This window comes from Natator depressus, chromosome 5, assembly GCF_965152275.1.
Source record: "Natator depressus isolate rNatDep1 chromosome 5, rNatDep2.hap1, whole genome shotgun sequence".
In the NCBI taxonomy this organism is placed as follows: domain Eukaryota; kingdom Metazoa; phylum Chordata; order Testudines; family Cheloniidae; genus Natator; species Natator depressus.
Window position 1 is genome coordinate 2,139,089 of NC_134238.1, and position 13,377 is coordinate 2,152,465.

Genomic DNA, 13,377 nt, shown 5'->3' on the forward strand with positions numbered 1-13,377 from the left:
ACCACAAAAAGAGTCACCTAAACCCCACAGGGAATGCACAGCAATTTACTGTACCTGCAGTTGACTAAAAGATGAACTAAATTGAATGAGTTACAGTGGCAGATTACTGCCTCAGGCAGGGAAGAACATGGTGTACCCAAAGTGGACACAAATTAGAAAGCAAATTCTGAAGCATCCTTCTGCCACTCCCTCCTCAGTATGTCAATCCTGGTCATGTGTTATCAAGTCATTGAATCTGCCTACCCTTCCTTTCAAATAAAGATGAAAGATCAGTTTAATGTTAGAATGAGAAAGTCATGCTTCCTGGTACTTATGTATTCACTGGTTATTACAATTGTGAGCCAAGTTGGGATTTCAGCTATGATCATGGGTTAAGCACCAGTGTGCTTAGTGCTGTACAATATGTTACTCCCAAGGGAATTCTGCACGACTGCATGTGTGCATAATTAATTTTTTGCGCAGAAAAAAGGCTCTGCTGAAACATTGCTGCAGTTCTGCCTTTTGCCCGCCAGAGGGTGCTGTAGCAATAGAAGACAGCAGCAGCCAGCTAGGGAAGAGAAAGAGCCTGCCTTCTTCGCAGCGCCTGTCAGGCCTGGTCAGGAGACAGGGGCTATGGGGAGACAGCGGGGGCCTACTGGGGGTCAGACAGGGCTCATAAGGGCTAATAGGGGAGGACAAACTGGGGCAGGTGCTGAATGCGAGTGGAGGCACAGGGCCACAGGGGGGAAGGAGGTGCAGGGCCACATGGTGATGGTGGAGGCGGTACAGAATTATTACTCAGAGTGCTGTATTAATATACCTAGTAAGGAATCTATTTGTCAAAAAACATTTCCTAAATCTTTTTTGTCATCTGTATTGTTACAGACATACTTGCTGACAGGTATTTTGAAATAAATGACCAAAAATAATTGAAACTCATGTGATTACATAATTTTTTCGTGCGGAATTCCACCGGGAGTAAATATGTAGAGAATGGTGCATGTTTTAAAGGGCTTATGGCCTGAACTAGGCATAACAAAATTCAGACACAATATGCTGGCTGGCCTACAGATACTTCTAAGTGGCCACCTTTGAATCCTGTGAGTACCCTTTATATACACGTCCCTAAAAATATGTATGTATTTCAATTTGCCATGACCAAAACAATGAGAGATGAAGAAAAACCAGGAAGATTTTTAAAAAATGGGATAACATTTAGAATGGTCTATAAAAAAGTATTAATTCATAAGAAATTACATAAATAAGCTAAGGTGGCAGAGATAGATATTGATTGCTTTATGTGGAAAGAAAGTAAGTTTGGTTTTAAAACTCAGAAAAAGTTGAAAAGTATGGTGACAAATTATAGAGAAATAAATGTAATTTATGTAATGTAATTGGTATTTTGTTATGTGATATCAAAGCATGTTAAAAACAAACTAAGTTAAAAAAATAGTGGAGACTGAGATTTAATTGATACACCAATCCATGGTTGTATCAGTCACTGAATTCCCGTCCACTTTGACAGGTTTGTTACCACCAGATCAACAGAGATTACAAGTCTGCTGCTGGCCTGACTTTTTTGCTGGCCCTTTTCAAACTCTCTTAAAAAAAATAAAGCTTCCAAAAACTAAAATCAGAAGCTTCATTTGGGTGGGCTCAGTTGCAATTCTTTCCCTGAACAGGCTGCTGAAATACCCTGGGAAACGTTGGAAATTATCCCATTGAGAGAAAAGCCTGTTCACATGCCACACTCACATTTTTATTTTCTGAAATCCTTATCTGGAGGGTCATTTGCCAGAAATGAGGATCTTTTATTTCTATAAGGGGTTCATCTGCTCCTACTGACTATTAAGAACATAGGAATGGCCATACTCGGTCAGACCAAAGGTACATCTATCCCAGTATCCTGTCTTCCGACAGTGGCCAGTGCCAGGTACCCCAGAGGGAAGAAACAGAAAAGGGAATCATCAAGTGACCCATCCCCTGTCCCCCATTCCCAGCTTCTGGCAAACAGAGGCTAGGGACACCATCCCTGCCCATTCTGGCTAATAGCCATTGATGGACCTATCCTCCATTAATGTTTCTAGTTCCTTTTGGAACCCTGTTATAGTCTTGGCCTTTGCAACATCATTTGGCAAGGAGTTCCACAGGCTGACTATGTGTTGAGTGAAGAAATTTTTCTTTTGTTTGTTTTAAGCCTGCTGCCTATTAATTTCATTTGGAGAGCCCAGTTCTTTTGTTATGCGGAGGAGTAAATAACACTTCCTTATTCACTTCCTCCACACCAGTCATGATTTTATAAGGCCTCTATCATATCCCCCCTTCGCTATCTCTTTTCCAAGCTGGAAAGTCCCAGTCTTGTTTTTCTCTCCTCATATGGCAGCCGTTCCATACCCCTAATCTGGTCCTGGTGACTTATTACTGTTTAGTTGATCAATTTGTTCCAAAACCTCCTCCAATGACACCTCAACTTGGGATAATTCCTCAAATTTGTAACCTAAAAAGAATGGGTGAGGTTTGGGAATCTTCCTCACATCTTCAGCTGTGACCCAATACAAAGAATTCATTTAGTTTCTCTGCAATGGACTTATCTTCCTTGAGTACTGCGTTAGCATCTCGATCATCCAGTGGCCCCACTGGTTGTTAAGCAGAAGAGAACACTTTTGGTATCACAGACAATTCCCCTCCGTACACCAGCAACAGCACACATGATCTCAGAGGAGATCCCAATTTTCTGCCTCTCCCAAAAAAACCCAATTACAGAAGTAGGATCCTTTGTTGTGTATCATCTCAGACCCAATGGGAAGAGCAACTCTCAATGAACTACAGTAATCAGTAACGAACTCCTCTTTTAGATGGGAATACTTGAATACCGTGTGCAGATGTGCTCATTCCATCTCAAAAAAGATATATTAGAATTGGAAAAGGTTCAGAAAAGGGCAACAAAAATGATTAGGGGTATGGAACGGCTTCCATATGAGGAGAGATAAATAAGACTGGGACTTTTCATCTTGGAAAAAGAGACAGCTAAGGGGAGATATGATAGAGGTCTATAAAATCATGACTGGTATAGAGAAAGTAGATAGGAAGTGTCGTTTACTACTTCTCATAACACAATAACTGGGAACTACAGGCCAGTCAGCCTCACCTCAGTCCCTGGAAAAATCATGGAGCAGGTCCTCAAGGAATCAATTCTGAAGCACTTAGAGGAGAGGAAAGTGATCAGGAACAGTCAGCATGGATTCACCAAGGGAAAGTCACGCCTGACTAATCTAATTGCCTTCTATGACGAGATAACTGGCTCTGTGGATGAGGGGAAAGCGGTGGACGTGTTGTTCCTTGACTTTAGCAAAGCTTTTGACACTGTCTCCCACAGTATTCTTGCCAGCAAGTTAAAGAAGCATGGGCTGGATGAATGGACTATAAGCTGGATAGAAAGTTGGCTAGATTGTCGGACTCAACGGGTAGTGATCAATGGCTCCATGTCTAGTTGGCAGCCGGTATCAAGTGGAATGCCCCAAGGGTCGGTCCTCTGGCCGGTTTTGTTCAATATCTTCATAAATGATCTGGAGGATGGTGTGGATTGCACCCTCAGCAAGTTTGCAGATGATACTAAACTGGGAGGAGAGGTAGATACGCTGGAGGGTAGGGATAGGATACAGAGGGACCGAGACAAATTAGAGGATTGGGCCAAAAGAAATCTGATGAGGTTCAACAAGGACAAGTGCAGAGTCCTGCACTTTGGACGGAAGAATCCCATGCACCGCTACAGACTAGGGACCCAATGGCTCGGCAGCAGTTCTGCAGAAAAGGACCTAGGGGTTACAGTGGACGAGAAGCTGGATATGAGTCAACAGTGTGCCCTTGTTGCCAAGAAGGCCAATGGCATTTTGGGATGTATAAGTAGGGGCATTGCCAGCAGATCGAGGGACGTGATCGTTCCCCTCTATTCGGCATCAGTGAGGCCTCATCTGGAGTACTGTGTCCAGTTTTGGGCCCCACACTACAAGAAGGATGTGGAAAAATTGGAAAGAGTCCAGCGGAGGGCAACAAAAATGATTAGGGGACTGGAACACATGACTTATGAGGAGAGGCTGAGGGAACTGGGATTGTTTAGTCTGCAGAAGAGGAGAATGAGGGGGGATTTGATAGCTGCTTTCAACTACCTGAAAGGGGGTTCAAAAGAGGATGGATCTAGACCGTTCTCAGTGGTAGCTGATGACAGAACAAAGAGTAATGGTCTCAAGTTGCAGTGGGGGAGGTTTAGGTTGGATACTAGGAAAAACTTTTTCACTAGGAGGGTGGTGAAACACTGGAATGCGTTACCTAGGGAGGTGGTGGAATCTCCTTCCTTAGATATTTTTAAGGTCAGGCTTGACAAAGCCCTGGCTGGGATGATTTAGTTGGGGATTGGACTAGATGACCTCCTGAGGTCCCTTCCAACCCTGATATTCTATGGATTCTAAGAACTAGGGGTCACCAAATGAAATGAACAGGCAGCAGGTTTAAAACAAACAAAATAAATATTTCTTCACTCAACACAGTCAACCTGTGGAACTCCTTGCCAAATGATGTTGCAAAGGCCAAGACTATAACAGGGTTCAAAAAGGAACTAGAAACATTAATGGAGGATAAGTCCCTGCCCTGCTAGGTGTCACTAGCCTCTGTTTGCCAGAAGCTGGGAATGGGCAACCTGGGATGGATCACTTGATGATTCCCTCTGAAGCACCTGGCATTAGCCACTGTCGGAAGACAGTATACTGGGCTAGGTGGACCTTTGGTGTGGCCATTATGGCCTCATTGCCTGTTTACTCCAATGCCCTTCTCCCTATCTCCCAGTTTCTTCACCTCAAGCTCACTCAACACCTGTCCCTTATACCTTCCTCTTCTCACCTGTTCTGTCCTCTTCCCCCTCCCTTTTCCCCTCACCTGGTCCTTCTGTTCAGGTAATTTCCTCTGAACTAAACCCAACACCCCCAAAACAACAAAACTAACATGACATGTGCCACCATCACATTGATAGCTCAGCTTGTATGTTTTATCCCTTTCTCCTATACCTTTGTCTTGTCTATTTAGACTGTAAGCTCTTCAGGGCAGGGAATACTACTACGCCTCTGTTTGTAAAGTGCCTAGCACAATGTGGCCTGACCTTGGCTGGTCCTTAGGCACGACAACTGTAGTAAACATGATTAATAATAGCCTGTTCTCCAGGTACAGTTTTTGCAATAAGTAACATGCACAGAAACCAGAAAAATACTTGTCTTGACTATTTAAATCCATATACACAGTACTTGAAAGCTCCAATTAGCTCCTGATTAAATGACAATCTTATGCAGTTACACAGGTTTCCACAGAAATATGCATAGCAGCTCCACATAATAAAATATGCTGTGTGACAAAATCCATATATACATATGGAAAACAGGAAAAATGGAGACAAACAGCACTAAGTGATAAAAAGACAGCATATGCCAGAACAGTTTCCTGCCTTTGCTAGGGCTTGTTTTTGAAACTGTAAGAATGACATTAAGGGTCCGTTAGTGCAATATTAATAGTTCATGCTCCTTCTGTGATCTCTCAAGTGCTACTTGTTAGACTTTTTTTTTGGCGGGGGGGGGGGGGGTGGAGGGGTTTTTTTTTTAAAGCCCTGTACTTTGAAAGTCAGGACCCACTGCTATCAGTGTAGTGCAGCTTTTCTTGTACAGATTGTTTCATCTATTTACAAAACTGGGAAACAGAACCCCCTACTCCTACACTAAGTCTTTAAAAAAAAAGTGTTAAGTCTGGCTTTCCTGAAAGCCTATACTATTTTTAAAATCTGGTTATGTGAGGATTTCTAATCACAACCCGTGTCTCCCACTCCACCCCAGTTCTGATGTAGAGTAACTCATCTATTCCACTACTGGATGGGTCTATCAGCATTTCTAAAGAAGAACACCATGTGCACTATGCACAGGTGCTACACACAAATGCTCAACACACTGGGGACTACCTGAAAGTACAGTCACTCCTCTGTTCTACTTCTCATTTAATTGTGGGTCTCTACCTATGGATTGTGCCATTATTTTCTTCTGCTTTTTTTTTTTTTGGGGGGGGGGGGGAATAATGGGAGAGAGGAGATTCTTAGACCTGAAGTTGGCAATGGTTGCCTCATCCAATATTATAGGGGTTTTCCACAGCCTAGGGGCTGCTGTAAAGAGGGTTTATTCCCATTATTAGATGTGGGCTCCATTAATCTTAATGTAACATACAACTGCTCTAGTGGGCCCTAGAAAGAGGCAAGTCCTTGATACCTCCCCAATAAAGGCTTTCTATACCACTGCTGGAACCCTGAAGTGAATTAAGTACAGTCATAACTGCGCAGCCAATGCAGGTTGAAGAGCAGCAGCAGAATATGCTCACTGCAGCTCATCCTTTCAAGGAGTTGCATTTGTGCACCTGCTGCAGTTTCTTCATGAATTTATCCAGACCAAGGCAAACAGTTATATATGCCCCTTCTGGAGGTGGACAACGCATGAACTACTGTGACCAGGTTGCTCGGGAGGAGTGGAGAACTCTTGCAGCAAGTCAGATTTGGAAGAAGGCACTTTTGGGGACAGTGTATAACTGGGAATCCAGAGACAGTAATGAGACATAAGGTGTCTAGTCCATATCATAAAGCCATCTATTTGACACAAATTGTCACTCTGTTCAGAAGCGAAAGACTGAAACAGCAGGGAGTAGTGCAGATCAGGAGTGAGATGCATTGGCAGAGCTGTATGGGGATGTCACTACAATCTTATGCGCTCTGGGGTAGAAACCTAATTCTCAACATGAATTGGTTTCTTCTACTTTACTATCTAATGCACTGAGGTGGAGTAACAGACCTGCCCAGAGATCATGGAACATATTGTACTTGTGATCTAACATGGGGATTCACAACCTGGAGGCTGGGTCATAATCACCCTACATTTCTTTATAGCTAGACAAGAGGGACATTTCTGAATTCTGTGTTATAATATGGGGTCACAATATGGGAAAGATTGAGAACCACTCATCTCAGCTATGCATAAATGTATTTTTAAGAATGTAAAAGATACAAGAATTCTAATGATGCAACCAATGTAAGAACATTTAATGGCATTATAATTTGGCTCAACCAATGTAAAGCATCCCATACATATGTGAAATTGGGGTGGGGGCCGCACTGTGATCCTGAAAAATTCCACAAACTTGAGAAAGGAAACTCAGAAGGATTTCCCACCATTTTATACAAGATTATCTGGGTCCTGCAGTTTTACAGGAAGCTAGAAACCAAAAGGTGGAACAACTTAATGGGAAAGTCATCTACCCAATATGTGAGTTCTCACACTTTTCAAAAAAATAGTTATCTGCAGGATTTTCACCAAAAAAAGCAAATATTTCCTACAAGATTTCATCAATACTTTATACTAGTTCAGTTCTAATGAGTAATTGCTAATTTAGGGTCAAATTTAGCTCTCATCACACCTGTCCAACCCAGATGATATCATGGTATGGGACAAAAGTGTCCCGCTCTATAATTTCAGGGTTGGTATTTTCTTTAGTAGGCAGTGAAAAGAAATCAAAATGGACTGTTAGTGTCCTACAATGTTTAGAGAAGCATACAGGAAATCATGTTAGCAATTAAGGTTTCTAGTTGTACTGGTCCTTGGGAAAAGCTTTCTAGCCAAAAAGCTACTTCCCAAGAGACTTACATAAGAACGGCCATACTGGGCCAGACCATAGGTCCATCTAGCTCAGTATCCTGTCTTCTGGCAGTGAAATTTTCTCTTATTTTTCAATTTCTCTTTTCCAAAAAGGGCATGACTGCTGACTTTTCCTATCAGAGATTAGTCCATCAAGAGCTATTCCAACTCATAACGTATTAATGAATATGTAGAACTATTACCACTGTATACACATGGAAAATTATCCCTTTACTAGAGCTGTAATTCCATGAATGTTCAATGTAAATCAGGTTAAAAATTGGTGGTAAGTCTCTAAGAGACTCTTAAGGATGAGCAAACTTAATACAAATGGTATTCCCATATAAGAAGTGAGAGTGTAGATATTTGAATCGGTGGATATGCCACCGTTTGAGGTGCTGACAGGGGAGATGAAATTTATCTCTCCTTCAAGTAGAGTAAATCTGCTGATTCTCTCCTCATTGTAGGATGACTAGCAGTGAGAAGGAAATAATTAATCAATGCAGATTACTTAAGTACCACAGTAGAGCAACCTTCTGCTAAAGGCTGTGTCAGCAGAGACAGTGATGAAACCAGGTGGGGCTCTGTGAAGGCATATGGTGGGCTAAGTTTCTGCTTGGCAGATTTCTTCTGCTATTGCACAAGACTGGTCTGCCCATTAGCTAGAGAACAATCTGGCAGAGTGTGGTTATAGTCTACATACATACTTATGTATTCTCCATTGCTTTAGTATCTGAGCACCTCCCAAGTATTTACTGATTTATCCTCACAACACTCCTATGAAGTATGGGATAGTATTCCCATTTGACATATGAGGATCTGAAGTACACAGAAATGAAATGTAACTTAAGTGTAATTGTAAATGCAAGTGCCTGAGGTCATGCAGGTAGTCTGTAATAAGGTCAGAAACAATCCCTATCCTAACTGTTCTCTCCATTGTACCAATGGGATCTTTGAGGAAAGCAGGAAGTTAAAGCAGAGAAACTCTCTACAGATTTTTTCCCAGCATTGCATAATTTGATCATTGCATAATTTGATCTTGATATTTCTCAGAAATGGAGGAAACCCTGCCAGATACAATATCTGGCAAACACAAAAGTCTTGCAGATGGAGATGAAATTCTCCATGTGACAACAAATCTATGGCAACCCTTAGGAAAAGTATATTTTCAGAATTGAAATATACAGAGCTTAAACTCACTTCTCTGTTACCGTGTGGGATGCTTTGGGAAATGCACAGCTTAATCATCTTTGGGGTACTGGCCAAAGACATTTGCAAAGATTTTTTTTTTAAATGATCAAGCAGGAGTAAAATAGTAAAAATATACCAAATTCCACTGAAACGATTAGAAGTCAGTACACTATGAATAGTCAGGAGCTTGGGAATTGGATATGGAGAGTTTCACCTCTGGGTCACCAATTCAAATACAGCCCAGATTGCTAATAATGGCAAGTAGTTGGCATTCAAAGGCTGTTTGTTGACCTGTGGGTCTCAGTCCAGTTTCAAGTGGACAAGTGCTCAACTCACAACATGTACCATCACAACTGGCACTAATTAGTACCCTGCCTACCATTCTTCACCAACGATGGGAAGTGCCAAAGAGACTGAACTTCCTACACAATCCTAGAAGGTGTCCTTCTGTTCCAGTACAGGAGAACAGTACAGGACAGAGTGGGAAGGGCTTTCACTGACACTGCACTTCATTGTCCAGTGGATAAATACAACTTCATTTGCTAAGACTATCAATCCAGTGCCTTTCACAAACAGTGCATTAACTTAAATAGGCTAATATTATAAGTTTCTTCTGTACTAGTATGCACTAAAAATGTGGCAACAGCACAGGAATGCAACTTCTGCCAAAAACTAAAACACAGCCCACAGCAGGTAGCAGAGAGGCAGCAGGTATTTGATCATTAATTTGCATCGCACCCCTGAGGAAATTCTGGCAACAAAATCTTTGGCTGAAATGCAGGACTACATTGGGAAACTAAGAAACATTTAGAGAATGCCTTCTGCTTAATTAACACATTAAATAGAATCTAAAATTTATGAAACAAGTTTATGAAAAAAGACTTCAACGGGTGTTTAGGGATATTTCTTTATTTGAGGCAAGGTTTTCAAGATTTTTGAAAATGAGTGCCTAAAGCTGAGCTCCCTAATCCTCATTCAGGTGCCTAGAGAAGTGGCTCAATTTTCAGAACTGCTGAATATCCAGCAAGAGAGACTGAACAAGACTGATCCTTATTAGATCAACAAGAAGGAAGAGGAGAACAGCCACTTAATCTGGGGGGAGGGTTTCTGCGATAGAAGCAATTATCAAGACAGACCATGCAGTTACATGACTATTAAAGAGAACATAATTGTGTATATTTAATTGCTAAAGATGAAGATTTCAAATCAAAACCATTTTGGAGAGAACTGCATCTATGAGAAAAAAATTCAAGGGAAAACATGGCCTAAATGCCTAAAGTTGAGAACAAAAGTGAATGAATCAATGTATTTAACTTTTTATCTAAAGCACGGGAAGAAGTTTCACACCACCTTCCCTATATCAAAGCAGTAATTGACTTTAAAAATAATGGACAAATGGCTTCTGGATAGCAATGTTTACAGTGCTTTTGGTACTCAGGAGTATGTCTATAGGGTCTTTAAATGTTTTTCTTTATTAAAAAGAAATAGAAATACTATTCTATACCTTTGTTAAATTTGCAGACTAACATAAGGGAAAAATCAGATTCAAATTTGCCTTAACTCAAAAGTTTCTTGGGCTCATCTACATTTGACAATTACTTTGGATTAAGGCAGGGAGTGAATTTAAAGCACAACAGTTTTCCAGAAGAGCTCCCTGTGCAGACACTCTTATTCCAGAATAAGAGTACCTACACGGAAAAAGTAACCACAATAGCTGTTCTTATTAATTTCCCTGTACAGACAAGCCTGTTGTGTGAGAGTACGAGGATTCAGTCAGAGCCCTTGCTGGGCAGGAAACCATCGTTTTATTCTGGAATGATTAAAGTTAATTCTTTTTAGATGACTGCAGTAATCCAGGGACAAACCAGCTAAGAAATGGGGAAGTCACATTTTGACTCATCTGTAACTCTCCATTCAAAGGAGTTCAACGAACCAACACACACACAGAGACAAACTCAGTATACACTGGAAGAAGACATTTTAGTAATTTGCATATTCACAACTTACTGTACCTCTTTGTATCTATCAAATCTTACATTAAACTCTTATTATCTCACTGACTCATGATGCTGTAGGATGTATGTGTAACTCTCACACAAGGGCTAATATCTTCCTAGGTGGGAGGCGGGATTGATAACCACATATGGCCCTTTCTATCTCTGAGTTAATGGTTCAAATTCCTACCCAGATGATTAGCAAACAAAAGTTACTACAACCAGTTTCAGTATCTGTAAGAGGAATTTGCCAGCTCAGGTCAATGGGTAATGGACATGTGCTACTTTACAAAAAACAGAATTGTAATAATCAGCCATTGGCTTGTTTACCAATCACATTAGCTGAAAGTCAAAGCTTTGAATTGATATGGATACAGAATTTGCCTCTCACATCTGTAAGTCGTCCTTCCAGATCAGGACAGAGATCCACTGGCACACAGTGATGTATGGTAATCTCTATGGTACTTGGTATAGGTGCTACAATCCATTTCATTTTCTTCAGCAGGGATAATTTTGTCATATTCTCCATACTCTATGGCAGAACTAAATTGATTTATTTTGTATGCAGGAAATATATACCACCTGACATCAGTTAAACAAAAGCTTCCTTTCTTCTCAACACCAGTGCCCAACAAGCCCTGCCAGTTTTATCCCTAAGTTTGATACATATTCTTCTTAAAAACCTAGTTTGCCCAATCCAAAATATGAACTTACTTCATTGACCTTAAAATAGTAAAAGCACCATCATTTGATGCATCATAGATCTCAAAAATTAGGTGGAAAAGGGATCTGGATTATGACTAAGGTGAGCCAAAAATGGAACTATGAAGAACAAGACAAACAGCTCTTTTGTCTCCCAAGACACATACTTTAAACAGTTCCAAAAGAAACGAAGGAAACAGGTACAAATTCTACTAGCGGTACTCAACTGTATCCCATGCAGGACGTTATCAAAGTCTTCAAGCAGATATAATTATAACACCCATACCATTACAAAGCAGACAGAGGAAAAGACCACATATAAAAGGAAGACATGAAGTGTGTGCTTCTGCTAGCAGGCAACAGCTTACCATCTGTAGAAACTGAATACACCATATATTCTCTGTGACTGGACACAGGATAAAAGTGTGTAAAACTCATACCGAAAACTCTTTTTATGCTTTTCAAATCAGAATATTCCAAATGCAGAAGAAAACCTCCCAATCTGTTCCTTTTAAACTTCTAAACAAGGTTAACAAAACCGTTACTTTTTCAGAGATGTCAGGATATACACCCATTAATATCAATTAAAGATTTACAAAGTGTTTGATGTAAAGCTTCTCAAGAAACAATTGTGCACTGTAAGAGAAACAATCATACTGAGCTAACAAGAGATTCTGATAATAGTTTGAAAAACACATACACTCTGAATTTTGAACTGGTCAAAGTAAATCAATAATTCAGTCCCAAATTATCTAGCAGCCATGTCTGTTGGTTTCAAATACATTTTATACAAATTAGAAAGCACTTCCACAGATCCTGCATCTTTTTTCTCTGTGTTAAAATCCCTTCGGAAGTGCCCAGCTACTGACCTATCAGTCCTACTACAGCATTTGTTTCTAAGTGGCTCTAACACGCCAGGTCTCAGTACAATACACAGATTCCAGCTTTGTATGATGTGTTTACTGAAATTTTGCTAGTATAAACTAAAACTATGAGGTGTACCACAAAGAGTCTCCAGCCACAATCTAAAAAATTAGCAAGCACAGAAAAGGAGGAAAAAGTGAAGTAACATGTAACCTTACCTCCTGAAGCCGTAGCCGTATTTTGTTAATAGCTCGGAGCCAGCAAGCTCTTGCGGGAGAAAACGGTGGGGGTTCATTTTCATCAAGGTAACTTAAAACAAAGACATGAGAACAATTTTAGAAATAGAAAAACCACAAAGTGGTTTAAGGCAATATTGTTAAGGAACTGGAGTGCAAATGCAAATACAGATGAAGAGGCACATGAATATCCAGCACATTAGAAAGCCACATATAATCCCAAAGATACTCCTGTAAAGGAGATGCCAATCTAGGGCAGTTAGGGATAAGAGGCATTGGACTGAAATAGCAACTATGGGAAGGAGAAACTCCTAGCTTTCTAACAGTATAAAACAACTATTCTGAGACTTGATGACTTATAAGATAATGAGAAACTCGTTCCTGGTCTTTTCGGGGGAGAAATTCCACATGTGAAGGAAAGAAATATTTTTGTAGCTTTAAAAGAATAACAGCCTCAAATTGCTTAGAGATTTGCAATGTTAAAAGCAGTCCCAGCAGAAAGGGAGTAGAAAGGGGATGTTCGTGGTCACAGATGCATGATAAATGCAGTTTATCACATTGCTGCTGCTACCACCCCGACTGGTGGGGCGTGTGCACATCTGTCCTTCAAACACTCCAGTTGATAATACTTCTATACCACAACAACCCACCATGTACTTGTCTACGCACTCTCCCTTACCTCACATACCACTAGTCCATACTTTG

General features: G+C 40.7%; 1 protein-coding gene and 1 long non-coding RNA gene across 5 annotated transcripts in view; one reads left to right on the plus strand and one right to left on the minus strand.

Moving 5' to 3' along the window:
• Positions 1 to 13,377, minus strand: part of UNC13B (unc-13 homolog B) — a 400,249-nt gene that overhangs the window by 209,169 nt on the left and 177,703 nt on the right. For all 4 annotated transcript variants that reach the window (XM_074952218.1, XM_074952216.1, XM_074952217.1 and 1 more), the window contains one exon: positions 12,655 to 12,745. In XM_074952218.1, coding sequence (XP_074808319.1) covers positions 12,655 to 12,745 — 91 coding nt within the window. The remainder of the gene's footprint in view (positions 1 to 12,654; positions 12,746 to 13,377) is intronic.
• LOC141987148 (uncharacterized) overlaps positions 1 to 13,377 on the plus strand; it is a 50,253-nt gene that overhangs the window by 14,747 nt on the left and 22,129 nt on the right. The window lies entirely within an intron of this gene.